Source organism: Artemia franciscana, chromosome 18 (assembly GCF_032884065.1).
Source record: "Artemia franciscana chromosome 18, ASM3288406v1, whole genome shotgun sequence".
Lineage (NCBI taxonomy): Eukaryota > Metazoa > Arthropoda > Branchiopoda > Anostraca > Artemiidae > Artemia > Artemia franciscana.
Window position 1 is genome coordinate 7,903,570 of NC_088880.1, and position 15,202 is coordinate 7,918,771.

The 15,202-nt window shown below is 36.7% G+C and overlaps 1 protein-coding gene across 2 annotated transcripts in view; it reads right to left on the reverse strand.

The window, feature by feature from the left end:
- Nucleotides 1-15,202, reverse strand: part of LOC136038559 (C2 domain-containing protein 5-like) — a 289,931-nt gene that overhangs the window by 119,028 nt on the left and 155,701 nt on the right. For both annotated transcript variants that reach the window (XM_065721729.1, XM_065721731.1), the window contains exon 15: nt 14,698-14,907. In XM_065721729.1, the coding sequence (XP_065577801.1) occupies nt 14,698-14,907 (210 nt within the window). The remainder of the gene's footprint in view (nt 1-14,697; nt 14,908-15,202) is intronic.

Genomic DNA, 15,202 nt, shown 5'->3' on the forward strand with positions numbered 1-15,202 from the left:
CCTTAACCCTAATCATGGCTAAATGGTTTCTGAATGAAAGGTCCTCATCAAGCAGGATACCAAGAAACCGGACCACCCGATTCTCTGGTCTACACAAGGAGCCTTGTGACACCTGAAGGTGTGTAAGCTGAAGAAAAGCTACACTAATTCGAGAAAAAATAAGAAAATGTGATTTATCAACATTCAAGACCGAGTAATTGGCATTAAACCATGACATAACTCTCTCAAATAATGCCACAAGGTTAGACTTGATATCACATTCCGTATTCCCAAGGGTCCCAAGAGTGGTATCATCAGCAAAAACAACAAGAAAATCTTCATTAGAAGATGTACTGGAACACCACTGAGCATCAGGCTGACACAGCTTGCAACATGCCAGAGGCCTGGTGTTTTTTACAGCCGAAATCAGATCATTAACATAAATCAAAAATAAAATGAGACCAAGAACAAATCCCTGCGGGACGCCATAATATACTTCAGAAGGGCTCCGGAAAAGCGGATCAATTGAAATAAGCCTACCAGAAAGATATGAATCAAACCAAGAATAAGCGTTTGATCTTATACCAATATGTGATAGTTTCCCAAGAAGAATCCGATGAGTCAAGGAATCAAAAGCTTTACGAACATCCAAAAATAAAGCTGCGGGGATATGACCAGAATCTATTGCCGAATGAATGAAATTCGATAAAGTTGCGCAAGCATGATCCGTAGAGTGACTCGCTCGGAATCCAAACTGGAAATCATGCAAAAAATCCTTCGCATCCAGAAAACTAAGAAGCCTGGATAGCATAGCCTTCTAATTTTGCTGAAAACAGATAGGAGAGGAATTAGCCTATAATTAGCAGGATCACTCCGAGAACCACCTTTATAGAGTACTATAGCCTTAGCTCGCTTGAGAGATTCAGGAAAAATACCTTTCTCGAAAGATAGATTGACGAGCTTAGTCAGTGGTGACAGAATAGCAGGCAGAATGGCACGGATAACCCCTGTATGAATTTTGTCTGGTCCTGAAGAGGATGATCCTTTAAGAGCACTCACGATACGAGCTACCTCAAATTCAGGAACGGAATTCAAGACCATCGACTTCAAACATGGGGGTCCAAGAAAGGCTCTGAAATCGCAACGAGAAGTTGCAGAGCTTGCAGAGGAACCAGTTACCTTTCCTACATTAGCGAAATAAGATGTAAACTCTAGCTGAACATCTACATCTCCTTGGACGGTTTTACCATTGATTTTCAGCATTGATGGAACTGAAGGCAGAGGGGGAGTAGGTCTAAAAACTGAATTAATTAAATACCATGTTTTCCTTACATCCTTCCCACATTCAGAAAATTTCCCATGATAATACTGAGACTTTGCCTTCCGACTCGGAGAATTAAATATATTCCTATAGGCCTTGAATCGTTCGTGATGAGCTAAAGATGGTGAAGCCTTGTAAAGCTTCCACAAATAGTTTTTCCTTTTCCAGCTTTTATGGAGACCTGGAGTAATCCATGGATTCAGTGGTGCTATCCTTTTCGAAGTATGAGGCGCTGGACCCCGATTACAAATTTCCAGGATTCCTTCTTTAACTAAATCATAAAAGGAATCAAAAGAGTGGTTAAAATCTGAATCAGAAACCAAACTACCCCATGGTACATCAGCCAGACGAGAATTAAGTAGACTTAGCTCAGTATCACCAAAACGGAAAAATGTATGCATACCTGCCAATAAGAAATACTACATGCAAACAATGGGCAAAATTTTTAACTTAAAGACTTTACCCCAGGGGATGTGAGAGGGTCATGATATCCCCAAAGGCATAGTTGCTCGGCCTTTCCATTATACTGAATAAAATGACTATCCAAAATTTGGATCGGACGATTTTGAGAAAAAAGAACGTGAGAGGGGTCCTAGTTGCCCTCCAATTTTTTCTATCACTAACAAAGGTCACTAGAACTTCTAATTTCCGTTCGAATGAGACCTCTCGCGATATTCTAGGACCATTGGGTGGATACGATCACCCCTAGAGAAAAACAAAAAACAATTTAAACAATTAAACACGCCTCCTTGATCATTCTTCTGGTAGAAAATACAAAATTCCACATTTTTTCATATAGGCGTTTGAAACTTCTACTGTAGTGTTCTCTGATGCGCTAAATCTGACGGTGTTGTTTGCATTAAGATTCTATAACTTTTATGGGGTTTCCCCTTTTTTTCAAAAATCAGGAAAATTTGTCTCAGGCTCGTAACCTTTAATTGGTAAGACTAAACTTTTGAAACTTGTATATTTGAAATCAGTACAAAATTCGGATTCTTTTGATATATCTATTGTTATCAAAATTCCGTTTTTTAAAGTTTCGGTTACTATTGAGCTGGCAAAACACAAAATCGCGAAGAAAAGAAGAACGAGGACAATAAACAGCCTGAAAAAAATTGAAAATTATGCAAATATTTCGGTCAAGACCTCCGCTTGGCCGTCCTCAGTGCAGAATAAACTGATAAAAATATAAAAAAAAACCTTAAAACAAAACACAAAACTAAAATATGATGACCCTTTCTCAGTAACGGTGAAAGGGTAACTCCGTTACTGAGAAAGGGTCATCATATTTTAGTTTTGTGTTTTGTTTTAAGGTTTTTTTTTGTTTTGTTTTTTTATCAATTTATTCTGCACTTTGGACGGTCAAGCAGAGGTCTTGACCGAAATATTTGCATAATTTTCAATTCTTTCACTGGCTTGTTATTGTCCTCGTTCTTCCTTTCTTTGCGATTTTGTGTTTTGTCAATATCAGCCAGTGTGGTCTCAGAAATTATTTATTGAGCTGGGTTGCTCCTTCCTTACACTTCGTTACCACAGAAAACTGGCCATTCTGTATCCTAAACTTCCTCTAAAACAAATTAGAAATATGAACCCTTCTTCTTGCCCAATATGTGAGTGCATGATGATAGTTTGTTCAAATTTATGTGTGATTGTGGATCATATGAACAGCTGATTAGTGCTATTGTGAGTGAATGTTAGGACACTATAATGTGGGTGAGAAGATTCGTCAGGACAAGTATGTTGCACGTCGAAACGCCCAGGAGGCTATAGCTTAGTTGTCATGCAAATCTCACTATATTGATAAGACATTTCCCAATTAATCAATTTTAATATTTGGGTTATTGCAATGGCAAACAAGTAAAATGATAAAATAAATAATAAATACTGGAGATATACTGACTTACCAATCAATTAATTTTAATATTTTGGTTATTGCAATGGCAAACAAGTAAAATGATAAAAAAAATAGTAAATACAGGAGATATATTGACTTACAAAACATATGAATCAAATACGTGCCATTCTATGTCCTAAATTTCCCCCGACACTTCGGAGCTAAACTTCCAACTAGATATTGGTAATCAATCTCAAAGAAAAAAGAGACAACATATTTTACATAAAATCAAGTTTTTTCCTCATATAAGCCCTGGAGACATGACAATGCTATATGACCCACTTTTGTTGGCAGAGAATCACCATTGTACCTTTACGAGGTAAGGACTTTTTATATTCCCGAGGGGAAATGGATAATGTATCATTGCTTTTGCCCTTTCTGACGCATAACTCAGGGATAAAGTCAACGTTTCAAACATGCTTCGTAGTGCGTAGTACAGATGCTCAGAGGAAGGTTAAGCTAAATGAGTACAAGAGAAAGGGAGAGAAGGAAAGAGTGAGAGAGAGAGAGAGAGAGAGAGAGAGAGAGAGAGAGAGAGAGAGAGAGAGAGAGAAATTAATCAGAACGATACAATACGTCAGCTTATTTTATATTTATTCTTTTTCTTAATTATATCGTTCTTGTTTATTGTTTTTAGGGTATTATTTAGCTTATTGATTTAACTAGTTTTTAGGGTATTCCCAATTTGTATTTCATATGAATTTTCTTCCTTATCTTTTGACGCTGCGTTACCTAGGTTTATAACCTATTTTTTCACCTTTTTTTTCATTTGACTCAAAAATGCGAATTTGGCCTGTCATGACTTGTATTGGCATCATTATACGAAGTGATATCTTACATTTCTTACTTTCCCACTTTTGTCGAAACCCTAGGATTCCAACTATTTCAAGCATATTGTTCAAACAACTCACATTTGATAATATCAAGGCACAGTGAATTTTGAAAGAAAGTGGCGAAAAAAAGAGGCTAAGCTCGGGCCATTTTATTTCACCTCTTCTATCTTTAGCTAGTATAACATGTTGGGGAACCCAACACTTTCCAATTAAAAAATAGATATATTATTAGCTGTTTTTTATTTAACTTTGTAAAATATTAGTGTATTCTAAATAGTGTATTTTTACAAAATGTTAAAACATCCTTTGTTTTGATTTAATTGTTTTTAATTCTTTAGCTATATTTCAAGGGCTGAGGCAGCTTTGCCACCTTAACGATAAAATTAAATAAAAAAACTAGTTTTTCCAACTGAAAGTAAGGAGCGACCTTAAAACTTAAAACGAACAGAAATTACTCCGTATATGAAATGGGTTGTCCCCTCCGCAATCCCTCGCTCTTTACGCTAAAGTTTTTAATTGTTTTAAAAAGTAGAATTGTGGCAAAGAGTGAATTGGAACATTGAACCGGGCCGCACCTACAGTTCTATACTACGAACTGTTTGAAAAATAGCACTAGAAAGCAAAAAAAAAAAAAAAATAATAACATTCACAGTAGTATAGGATATGCTATGCCAATGTGTCTTCCGAAAGCTTATTAACCTTAGTTTTAGAAGAAAAGAGTTCAACCACTGAGAAAAAGAGACTGCTGGTAGAGAGAATTTCGACGCTAACAAATATTGCTCTTTGTATTGGCTTAAAATTGTACATAGGACAACCAATAAGGTATAATTTAACTCCTCGTTCTTTTAACTAGATTACCATTTCACATAAAGCGTATGTGAGTTATTAAAATCAATCAACAAAATAGGTTTATGAGTTATAAACCTATATGAGTCATTAAAACCAACCAGCAAAATACGGTTATGAGTTACAAACATGTATGAATCATTAAACCAAAACGTGTATGAGTTAAACCAATCACTATAATAGATTTACGAGTTGTAAACCTATATGAGTAATTAAACCAACACGTATACGAGTTATTAAAATCAACAAGCAAAAAACGTTTATGAGTCATAAACCTATATGAGCTATTAAACCAAAACGTACACGAATCATTAAAACCAATCATCAAAATAGGTTTATTGTGTTACATACAAATTTTTGGTTTGTTTGTTATAGACCATGGCAATTCGCGTAGAAATAGTTGTCATAGAAACTTAAAAAAGGGCTCATTCGATTGGAATTTCAGAGGGCTAGTGCCCCTTTTAATAGTCAAAAGTGATCCAACGCCGATGATTTCCCAAAACAGTTTCAATAAAAACTTTGAGATAGTCATTTTGTTCAACGTAGTTAAAAGGTCTAGAAATAACGTATTTGAGGATGAGGACCCCCCTACAGCCCTCAGGGCATGGGCTGTAAGTTACACCCTGGGGGCATATAAGGATTTTAAAGAGAGCATGGTCTTATAAACTTCGGAGGGGACTCATTGGGTTGGTAATCAGAAGCTCTAGTAACCTTTTCGAAAGTCGAAGTGATCGGAGGGCAGCTACCCCCCCCACCACCAACACAAACACACAAACAAACACGTCCTATTTTTTCGAAACGCATTTAATAGAAATTTTGAGATAGCCATTTTATTCGAAATAGTCAAAATATCATGTAACAAGGCTCATGAAGTTGAAATAAACCACAAGAACATGGGGGCAAGGTTTGTAAGTTATGCCCAGGGACCATTTAAGGTTTTATGAAAGGGATGTTTGTATAAACTTTAGAGGAGGATCATTCGGTTGAAAATGGGAAGTTTCACTTCCCCGTTAAGAGTTAAAAGTGATTGAGAGCAACTAGCCCCCCCCCCCCTCCCGACTACCCCTCTTTTCACCAAACGAATATAACAGAAACTCTGAGAAAGCGATTTTGTTCAAAATAGTCCAAAAAACACGTAACAATGCCTCTAGGGTAAAAACAACCCCCAGTGCCCTGGGGATAAGGTTGTAAGTCATGCCCAGGGGCCATTAAAGGTTTTATGGAATGGATGGTCACATCAAGTTCATATGTGGCTCATTTGATTTGAAATTGGAAGTTATGGTGCTCTTTCTATAAGTCAAAAGTAATTGGGAGCAACCAGCCCTAAGCCCCCCCCCACCTTCTGAAGCTCACCATTTCCTCAAACTTCCATTTAAAAATTGGAAATAGCAATTTTGTTCATAGTAGTTGAAAAGTCCAGAAAATATGTCTTTGAGGAAGACACCCCCGCCCCACAGCTCTCAGGGTAAGGGTTGTAATGTATGTTCTGGGGGCATGTGAGGTTCTTATGAAATGGACGGTCGTATAAACTTCAGACGGGGCTTAATTGATTTTAAATTTGAAGTTATAATGCCCTTTTCAAAACTGAGGTGATTTGACCCTTGAGAACAACCAGCCCCCCCCCCATCCATCATTTCCCCAGACACCTCCAAAAATAGTATTGAGGTAGCAATTTTGTTCATCGTAGTTAAAGGGGACAGAAATTATGATCTGTGAGGAAGACAATCCCGCTCCCAACCACAGCTCTCAGGGAAAGGGCTCTAAGTTATACCCTGGGAGCATATAAGGTTTTATGGAAAGGGTGGTTATATATGCTTTGAAAAGGGCATTTGGTTGGTTATCAGAGGCTAGAGTGCCCTTTTTAAGAGTCGATAATTAAAGCAATCGTAGCGCACCTACCCCCCCACCCACACACACACACACACACACACACGACGTGTTTTCCAGAGATGCATCCAATAGACGTTTTTAGGAAGTCCTTTTATTCAAAATAGTCCAAAGCCCACATAACAAGGCTTTTGGGGTTGGTACAAGCCATGAGAGCCAAGGAACAAAGGATGCAAGTTACGCCCCTGGGGCACTTAAGAGTCCTATGTCCGGTTCTAAGCTGGCTTAAGCGCTTCGGTGTAGACTTGAGAAAATATGCGATCCCTGTCCTGCACTGGCATCCGGGATCCTTTCTTTTCCTGAGGCCAAAATAATATCAATGATTTAAAGAACATGAAAATTGGAGCTTGGAATGTTGCGACGTTAAAAACTGTCTATCATACGGACATTTTGACTGACCAATTCAGGCGATTCGAATTAGACTTATTAGGAGTTTCAGAAACTCATAATACAGGGGTAGGAAGCATGAAATTAGGTAATATAGAATTTGTTTACTCAGGCAGGAAAGATGGGTTATATAGACAGGGAGTAGGGCTCATGATGATTAAGGAAGCTGCAAGTCTCGTTTACGTTGGGAAGGTATTAATAATAGAATACTAATTGCTCATTTTATGACTAAAAAGTTAAGGGTATCAGTTATAGTAGTATGTGCCCCTGTAGAACCGACTGACCGAGATACTAGTGACTCATATGAATTTTACTTACAGTTACAGGAGCAAACAGACAGGGTCCCAGGTAGATATTTGATGTATTTACTAGGAGATTTTAACGCCCATGTCGGCAGAAATAGGGATATGTGGTATCCTAGCCTAGGTAAATTCGGTATAGGAAAAAAAACAGTAATAGCTACAGACTTTTGCGATTTTGTAGGTATAACAAACTAGTTATAACCAATACGGTGTTTGGTCACAAAATGGCCCATAAGTTGACATGGTATTCACGTGATGGTAAGACAGCAAACCTCATTGATCATGTTATAGTAAACCGAAGACCGACAGGATCAATACAAAATACTAGGGTAGATAGGAGCGCTGTTATTGATGTTAAAAGTAAAGATCACCATCTAGTAGCGTCCAGGGCTAATTTACAGCTGAGATTTCGGAAGGGTAACTACCTCCCGGGAAGTTATGATGTTGGTAGACTCCAGGATGAAAATTTGAGGAAAACTTTTCTGGAACAGTTGAATACTAAGCTTGAAAGTTTAAAATCTTACAATTTGGAAGATGGTTGGAATAATTTTAGAAAAACAATTTGAGAAGTTGCTGATAGTGTCTGAGGGAAGAAAGTTAGGACTGCAGCTAGGAATATTAGTGAAAAAGCTTGATGTTTAATAGAGAGGAGAAGGTGCTTTTACAAGAATTATCTGAGTGATAGATCATATGAAATATGAAGGAATGCAAAGAAAGGGGAGGAAGCATTAAATTATGAGCAAAGGAGGTGTGAAGTGGATGCCATGGATAAAATTGCCGAGGATTTGGAAGATGCAGCTAAACGGCATTGTAGTAAAATATTGTACTAGCATGTTAATAAATTGAGAGGGAGTAGTCCGTCCGAACTTGTCCCAGTTAAAGAGAGGAACGGGGACATAATTAGTGATATGGAAAGAGTTAAAGAGCGATGGGCAGAACACTTTGAGAATGTGTTAAACCAAGATAGAGTTGTAGGAAAAGATACAGAGGAATATGAAAAAGTTTGTGATGCCTTGGATATGAAGGAAGATTTGTTTTGTGAGGAAGAATTAGCGACAGTACTAAAAGAACATAAAAAATAATAAAGCTCCAGGTGCTGATAGTGTGTTAGATGAGTTTCTTAAACATGGTGGCTCTTAGGTTGGAAATAAGTTACTAAAGATCATGAATTTGATTTTCGAAAAAGGGGAAGTACCTAAACATTTTACGAAAAACTTAATTACACCACTGTATAAGAAATGTGACAAGAGTGAGTGTGAAAGTTAACAAGGCATTAGTCTGGTCTCTTCAGGTAGCAAACTAATTAGTAATATGATAGTTTTTAGACTGAGATGTGCAGCAGACAGAGTTTTAAGAGAAGAACAATGCGGTTTTAGAAAAGGTAGGAAATCTGTCAACCAACTGTTTACTCTTAAGTTAATAATTGAGAAGTGCCTGAGTTTTCAAACATCTTTGGTTCTTAGTTTTAACGATTATGAGCAAGCGTCCGATTCTTTTGATAGAAGAGCTTTAGCAAAGGTCTTATCCTTACATGATATACCAGACAAATACATTAAAGTGATTAGTGCTATGTACGAGAATAACACTGCTGTGGTTAAGGTAGGAAATGAGGTTAGCAGCTGGTTTTGTATTAAATCAGGAATTAAACAGGGTTTTGTTCTATCCCCCTTTATATGGATCATTCTGATGGACCTTTTCTTAAGGAGCACAGGAAAGGCAATGGGAGACCACGGAATCAAATGGGATGGCAAAAATCTCCCGGACTTAGATTATGGTGATGATTTAAGCATCCCAGATGAAAGTGTAAGCAAAATGAATGAATTTTAAGAGGTTTTGGGTGTTCAGGTTGCTAGAATATGTTTGAAAATCAATGTTAAGAAGACTAAGTCACTAAGGCTAGGTGAATAGGCTAATAGGTGAAGATGAAAAGGTGACGTTGGGTAACGGAAAGATAAATCAAGTGGACAGCTTCACTTACCTTGGTAGCATTATTAGTAAAAACGGTGCAGTGAAGATGTTAAAAGTGGAATAGCCAAGACTCAAGATGTTTTTCTCACAGTTAAAATAAAGTTTGGACGAATAGGAAGATAAGTCTGCAAACCAAGATTAGTATATAAGAAGTTGCAGTGACGATGACAGTGGTCCAATATGGCTCTGAAGCATGGGTACTCCAAAAAGCGGATGAAGATTTACAAGATGTTTTCCAGAGAAATTGCCTAAGGATTGTTCTCGGTACCCGGCTGACTGACCGTATTTCACATATTAGACTGTACAAAAAATGTGGTTCAATCCCGCTTTCTCGGGCTACAATGAAAGAATGGTTGAAATGACTAGGGCAAGTTGTACGGATGAAGGATGACAGATTGCCAAATATTATCCTTTTCGGCCAACCACCTAAGGCTAAAGGGATAGCAGCTCTTCCTCGTCTTGGGTGGGAAAACGTCATAAAAAAAAATTTAAAGGAAATGAGAATTCCTGGGAGGGTGTAAAAGGGAAGGCTTTCAATAGATTGGGATGGAAGAGGGGCGTGTGCAGCTGTGTTGGCCTCAGGCGGCTTGGTGCTGCAGTGAGTTGTTAGTAGTAGTAGTAGATGTTGTAGAAACTTTAGAGGTGGCTCATTTGGTTGAAATCTGAAGTTCTAGTTCCCTTTTAAAGGTCAAAAGTGATGAAGATCAACTAGTACCCCCCCCCAACTACTCCGCTTTTCCCCAAACACATGTGATTGAAATTGTGGGATGGCCGTTTTGTTTAAAATAGTCCAAAGAACATATAAAATGCGTCCAATATTGACACAACCCCCGTAGCCTTGGGGCAAGAGCTTTAAGTTACACCCTGGGGGCATATAAGAATTTTATTGAATGAGTGGTCGCATAAAATTCAGGTGGGTCTCATTTGATTTTAAATTGTAAGTTACAGTGCCCTTTTTAGGAGTCTAAGTTATCTGAGAGCAATCAACTACCCCCCTCCACTTCCATCATTTCCCAAAACAAACATCCAAACAAAGCTTTGAGACATCAATTTTTTCAGCATTGTTGAAAGGTTTGGTAACTATGCGTTTGGGGATGTCTTCCCTCCCTCGAGGCCTCCGGGCAAAGGTTGTATGTCAGTCAATTTGTTCATTGTTTAGACATACTATATGTTATTGAGAAAAGGTAGGCATGTTTGACTTAAATTTTCCAAATATGCGAAGGGCATTTAGATGAGTCTTTCAGGGAATGTTGAGAATAGTGTTGAACTACGTCAAGACTTTTTATGTGTATATGGGTGGTCAAAAGGGTGTAACTCAGGAATGACTGAATATGTTAATTTGGAACTTTCAGGAAATGATAAGAGAGATGATCAATTGACTAAAAGGGCAACATTTGCACGAGACTACTACTACAACCACTGCTGCTTCTACTGCTACCACAACTACTATTATTACTACCACTTCTAACACTAAAACTACTACTTTCATAGCGAGTACTACTGAGGCTGAGGATATTGAAAAAGATATCTGAGGAAACGTTGAGGGGAAAGTTGAAGTAAATCAAAACATATTATGTGCATACAGATAGCTGATACGGGCGTATCGGCAATATTTTTAATTTCTAATTTTTATATTTTTATTTCACGATTTTTATTTCTCTCTCACTCGCTGACAGTATACCATGGACATCAAAGTAAAGATTTTTTGTTCCTTGAACCTACCAGGAATAATCAACCTTCTCGTTCCATTTGTTCCTGAGAACTGCTATTTTCTAGGAGTTTCTTTTGGTTGTAGCAAAATAGTTTTAAGAGCAGCATTATATATTCGTCAGTGTTGCCACTTTGAACTGTGGAAGCGTTGATGCAAAACCAATTCGCTAAATTTGACAACACTTAGCATTAACAATTTGATGATTCCGAAAGAACATTACGCCTTAAAAGAAAAGCTACAACTTTTTAAGCTGATTGGTCCCATATGTTTTTAGCTTACTTTGTGTTGCTTTTCCACTAACATTTCCTTTGTATTTTTAAACTTGACGTTAGAAGTTAAAACTTCTTAACTGCATATGGGAGTCTTTTACGTTAAAATCGAAACCCTGGTTTCTCCTTAAAAAAAATCTGAAAATTTGCCAGAAAAATCACCAGAAAAAAATATAATCTCGATTTCAGTGTCCCTGGTACTTTAAAAAGAACAAATATCGGTAACTAGTAAGGAATTAGCCACTTGGAACAGATAGAAGCGCGGCACCCAAAGAACGGATGTTTCGTCGAAGAAAGTATGTAAAGCACTTTTACGAAAAAACTAAATTTTCATCTCTTGAGAGCAAAAATTATTCTACCTGAGAAAAAAACGTAATTCTGGATAAATCAGTCTTTATGTTTGAATTGCTATATATTTATTATGGTTGGCAACGCCTTCGCCTCTGAATATCTTGGAGCTCAATAGACTAGGATAATTTCTAGTGATTTCGTTAAATTTTTTTTAAATATGATCGATATTATTAATTTTTAGCTTATTTTCTGCTAGTTTTCACCAACGTTTCTGTATTTCTAATTTGACTTCCGCTACAAGCAAAAACTCCTTAATTGTCAATGGAAGTCTTTTTTTTACTAGAATTGAAGTCAAACGATTTTATACGTTTAACAAAAGTGTAATACGTTGTATGCGTAAAAGACAAAGGGAATTTTCAGAAAAGTACAAGTGCAGTGTCACAAGTACAAGAAAATAGACAACAAAAGTAGATAACAAGTATATAGTAAATCACAAAAGTAGATAGCAAAGCAGATAGAAAGTAGACAACAAAGTAGATAGCAGGCATATAGTAGACAACAAAGTAGATAGCAGGCATATAGTAGATCACAAAAGTAGATAACAAAGCAGATAACAAGTAGATAACAGAAGTAGATAACAAGCAAATAGTAGATCACAAAAGTAGGTAAAAAGTACACGACAAAAATATATCAAAAGTAGATAGCAAACAAATGCAATATTTCGCCAATTGGTGGATGATATGCAAACAGGTATATCAAATGATAACCCACATCCCATTTCCCTTCGGCTGTCCAGTGGAATTTGTAATATTTTTTTGCAATTTTTGCATTAGATTTTTGTCCTCTATAACTAAAAGGCAAAATTGGGGTCGTGGCTCCTCCGACACCATCCCGTCAAGTTTACACCCGTTAACACCAGCCCTCATGCCAAAATTTTAGCCAAGTAGAGATTTCCCAAGTAGATGTCTGTTGTGGCATCAATAAAGGAAGTAGAGTTTTGTTTAGCTTTCCTTTTACTAAAAAATTTAATAGCTATTTTACAGTCTTATTTTTGTCCTTTTTTGGTCTTTGGGCTTTTTTTATTATCAGTATCTAATTATAATTATAATAAAAGTCTTTATTATCAGTTTCTAATAAATCCTCTCCTTAGATTGGCAAAAGTCAAGCTTTTAGGGATAAAAAGCAGTTGAGCAAACAACATTCAAAATTTCTATTTAGAAAGCGTTCGGCAGAGAAAGCAACATCTGGACCAAAGGGAATTTTTTGAAGAGTTCTATGGGAAAAAGACAGAGGCAAAAAGATTCTTTGGTTTCTAAGAAACCTGACACATACAATCCTGTCTACTTTATTACCCGTATTCTATTAAACGCTAGTAACAGGGATATTTGAGTGTCTTTAGAATAGAGACAAAAATTCAAGATGATTGCGTGAAAGGTGTAATTACTTCTTATAGAATCAGAATATGATTCATACTCGAATATTATTTGTCAGTGAGGTGACGATTAAGGACTTCTTCTAGAAATAATAAGTGTTAATGTTAAAAAAAAATGTAAAGAGACAGAAAAATACTCACATTCAAACATAAATAAATGAAAAATTTAAATCCATTAAATAAACGTAAATAATTGAAATTTACTAGTTGAGTAAAGGCAAAAACATAAAGAATTCAAGGTCATTAACCCTCCAAATGGTACGGAACCTTGTTTATCGTAGAGGACAATGGACTTTTATTTGAGAGCTATTGTTCTAAAGGCAATTTCGAAACTGACTCTTAAAGTTACATCTTCAATTAAACAGGATTCCTTTAGTCAGGGAAGTCATTTGAGAGGATCATAAGAGACGTCCCTTTAGTCAGGGACGTCAATTTAGGGGAATCATAAGACAAGCGGCGATGCCCTTCCTCGATTTAAAAGAAATTATAAAGAAAGTGTTGAAAACAAGCCATCAAACAATTTCAGTGCCACAATATCTATTGTAAAGACACTTATAAATATTCTGGGGCACTTTACAGAGAACTCAAAATATTTGTGCTTGAAGAACTTTTTCACAGAAATTTTAAAGCATGTTTTCTTTTTTTTCATTTTGTTCCCGCCATGGCTGGGATGGACGGTACGGATCAAAAATTAGGCCTTTTACTATCTGCTTCAAAGGTTTCTATAAGCTGAAGAATCATGAAAGGGGTAAGAAAAATTGCTTTTGAAGCTTTTAACTGAATTCAAGATCAGAGTAGCTATCAATTAACAATGAAATTTTACTGGAAATAAGCATTAAATACAATATAGGAACTAACAAAGCTACACTTTTTAGATTCAGGCAATTTTTGTGTGTTTGGTAGGGGGGGGGGGTTAAAAACTAGCAAACTCCGAACAACCTGTAAACTGACTTTACTCCTGTATGAGGTACACCTACAGAAAGGGGCTGTTGTTCAAATACAAAATTGAGGGATTGCTCACCTCGTGTCACCTGGTGTACATCTCAGACCACCACGTGTTCCGAACAGTTCCGCCAAACTTGGTACAGATCAAACCTTAGCGAAATTTTCAAAGATGCTTGAATTGAAAATGGCTTTCTTGACAAAATCGATATGGAACTATTTCCAACACGCCTGACACAGTACCACGAAACGCAATACCTGGCGTATACGATTTCTGAGAGTGAGTTACATCTTAGGGTTGAAAGGTCGAAGCCAGCAATGGCTGCCAAAATCATATCGAGGGGGAGGGTTGTTAGGATTGGGCAAAACACTGGTGAATACATTAACAATACCAAGAAAAGGTCTACTACAAAGAGAAAAAAGAGATTAACAAGCCCTATATCAAAATACCACTTCCAGGGTGGGGGCACCAAGAAGCCAGCGACTAATGATGCTATATATCTTTTTAGAGATAATGGAATTTTGTGGCCAGATGATCGACCCAGATTAATGATAAGGTAATAATTAACTGACTTAGTAATAAATAGCAAAACAACTAAAACTAATCAAAATATTCATCAAACACAGTATTTTACCTGAAGTAGAGTATTGAAACACCCGTCCAACTGTTTTTGTGATGAATAAGCGCCTCTACCTTGCCATACTCTAGTGAATGACAAATAATTACTTTCAAGTCTTGACCAGTTCAATCCAGGTAGCTTCTCAGTTGTGCAAGAATAAAATGTTCTTGGAGGCCTCCCGTCCGCCAATATTGATGCGATGTCCAATTCACTAGGATCGTCAATCTATATATATATAAATAAATTAAAAACGTGCCTTCAAAATAAAAAAATTATTCAATACTTTACAATGAAAGAATCAATAAACTAACAATAAACTAGTAGATCCAAGAAAAATATTTAATATCGAAACAAAAATTTGTTTTAAAATTCAACATTGGAAACGCAGCAAACTGCGATACATAAAGAAAATATTGCATACCAAAACGCATGTAAAATTTCCTTTCCAAAAATATAAACTAACCTTCAAGTCTAGCCTTAAAATTTGGAATTTACCTTCATAGAATGCCCTTAAAAAATC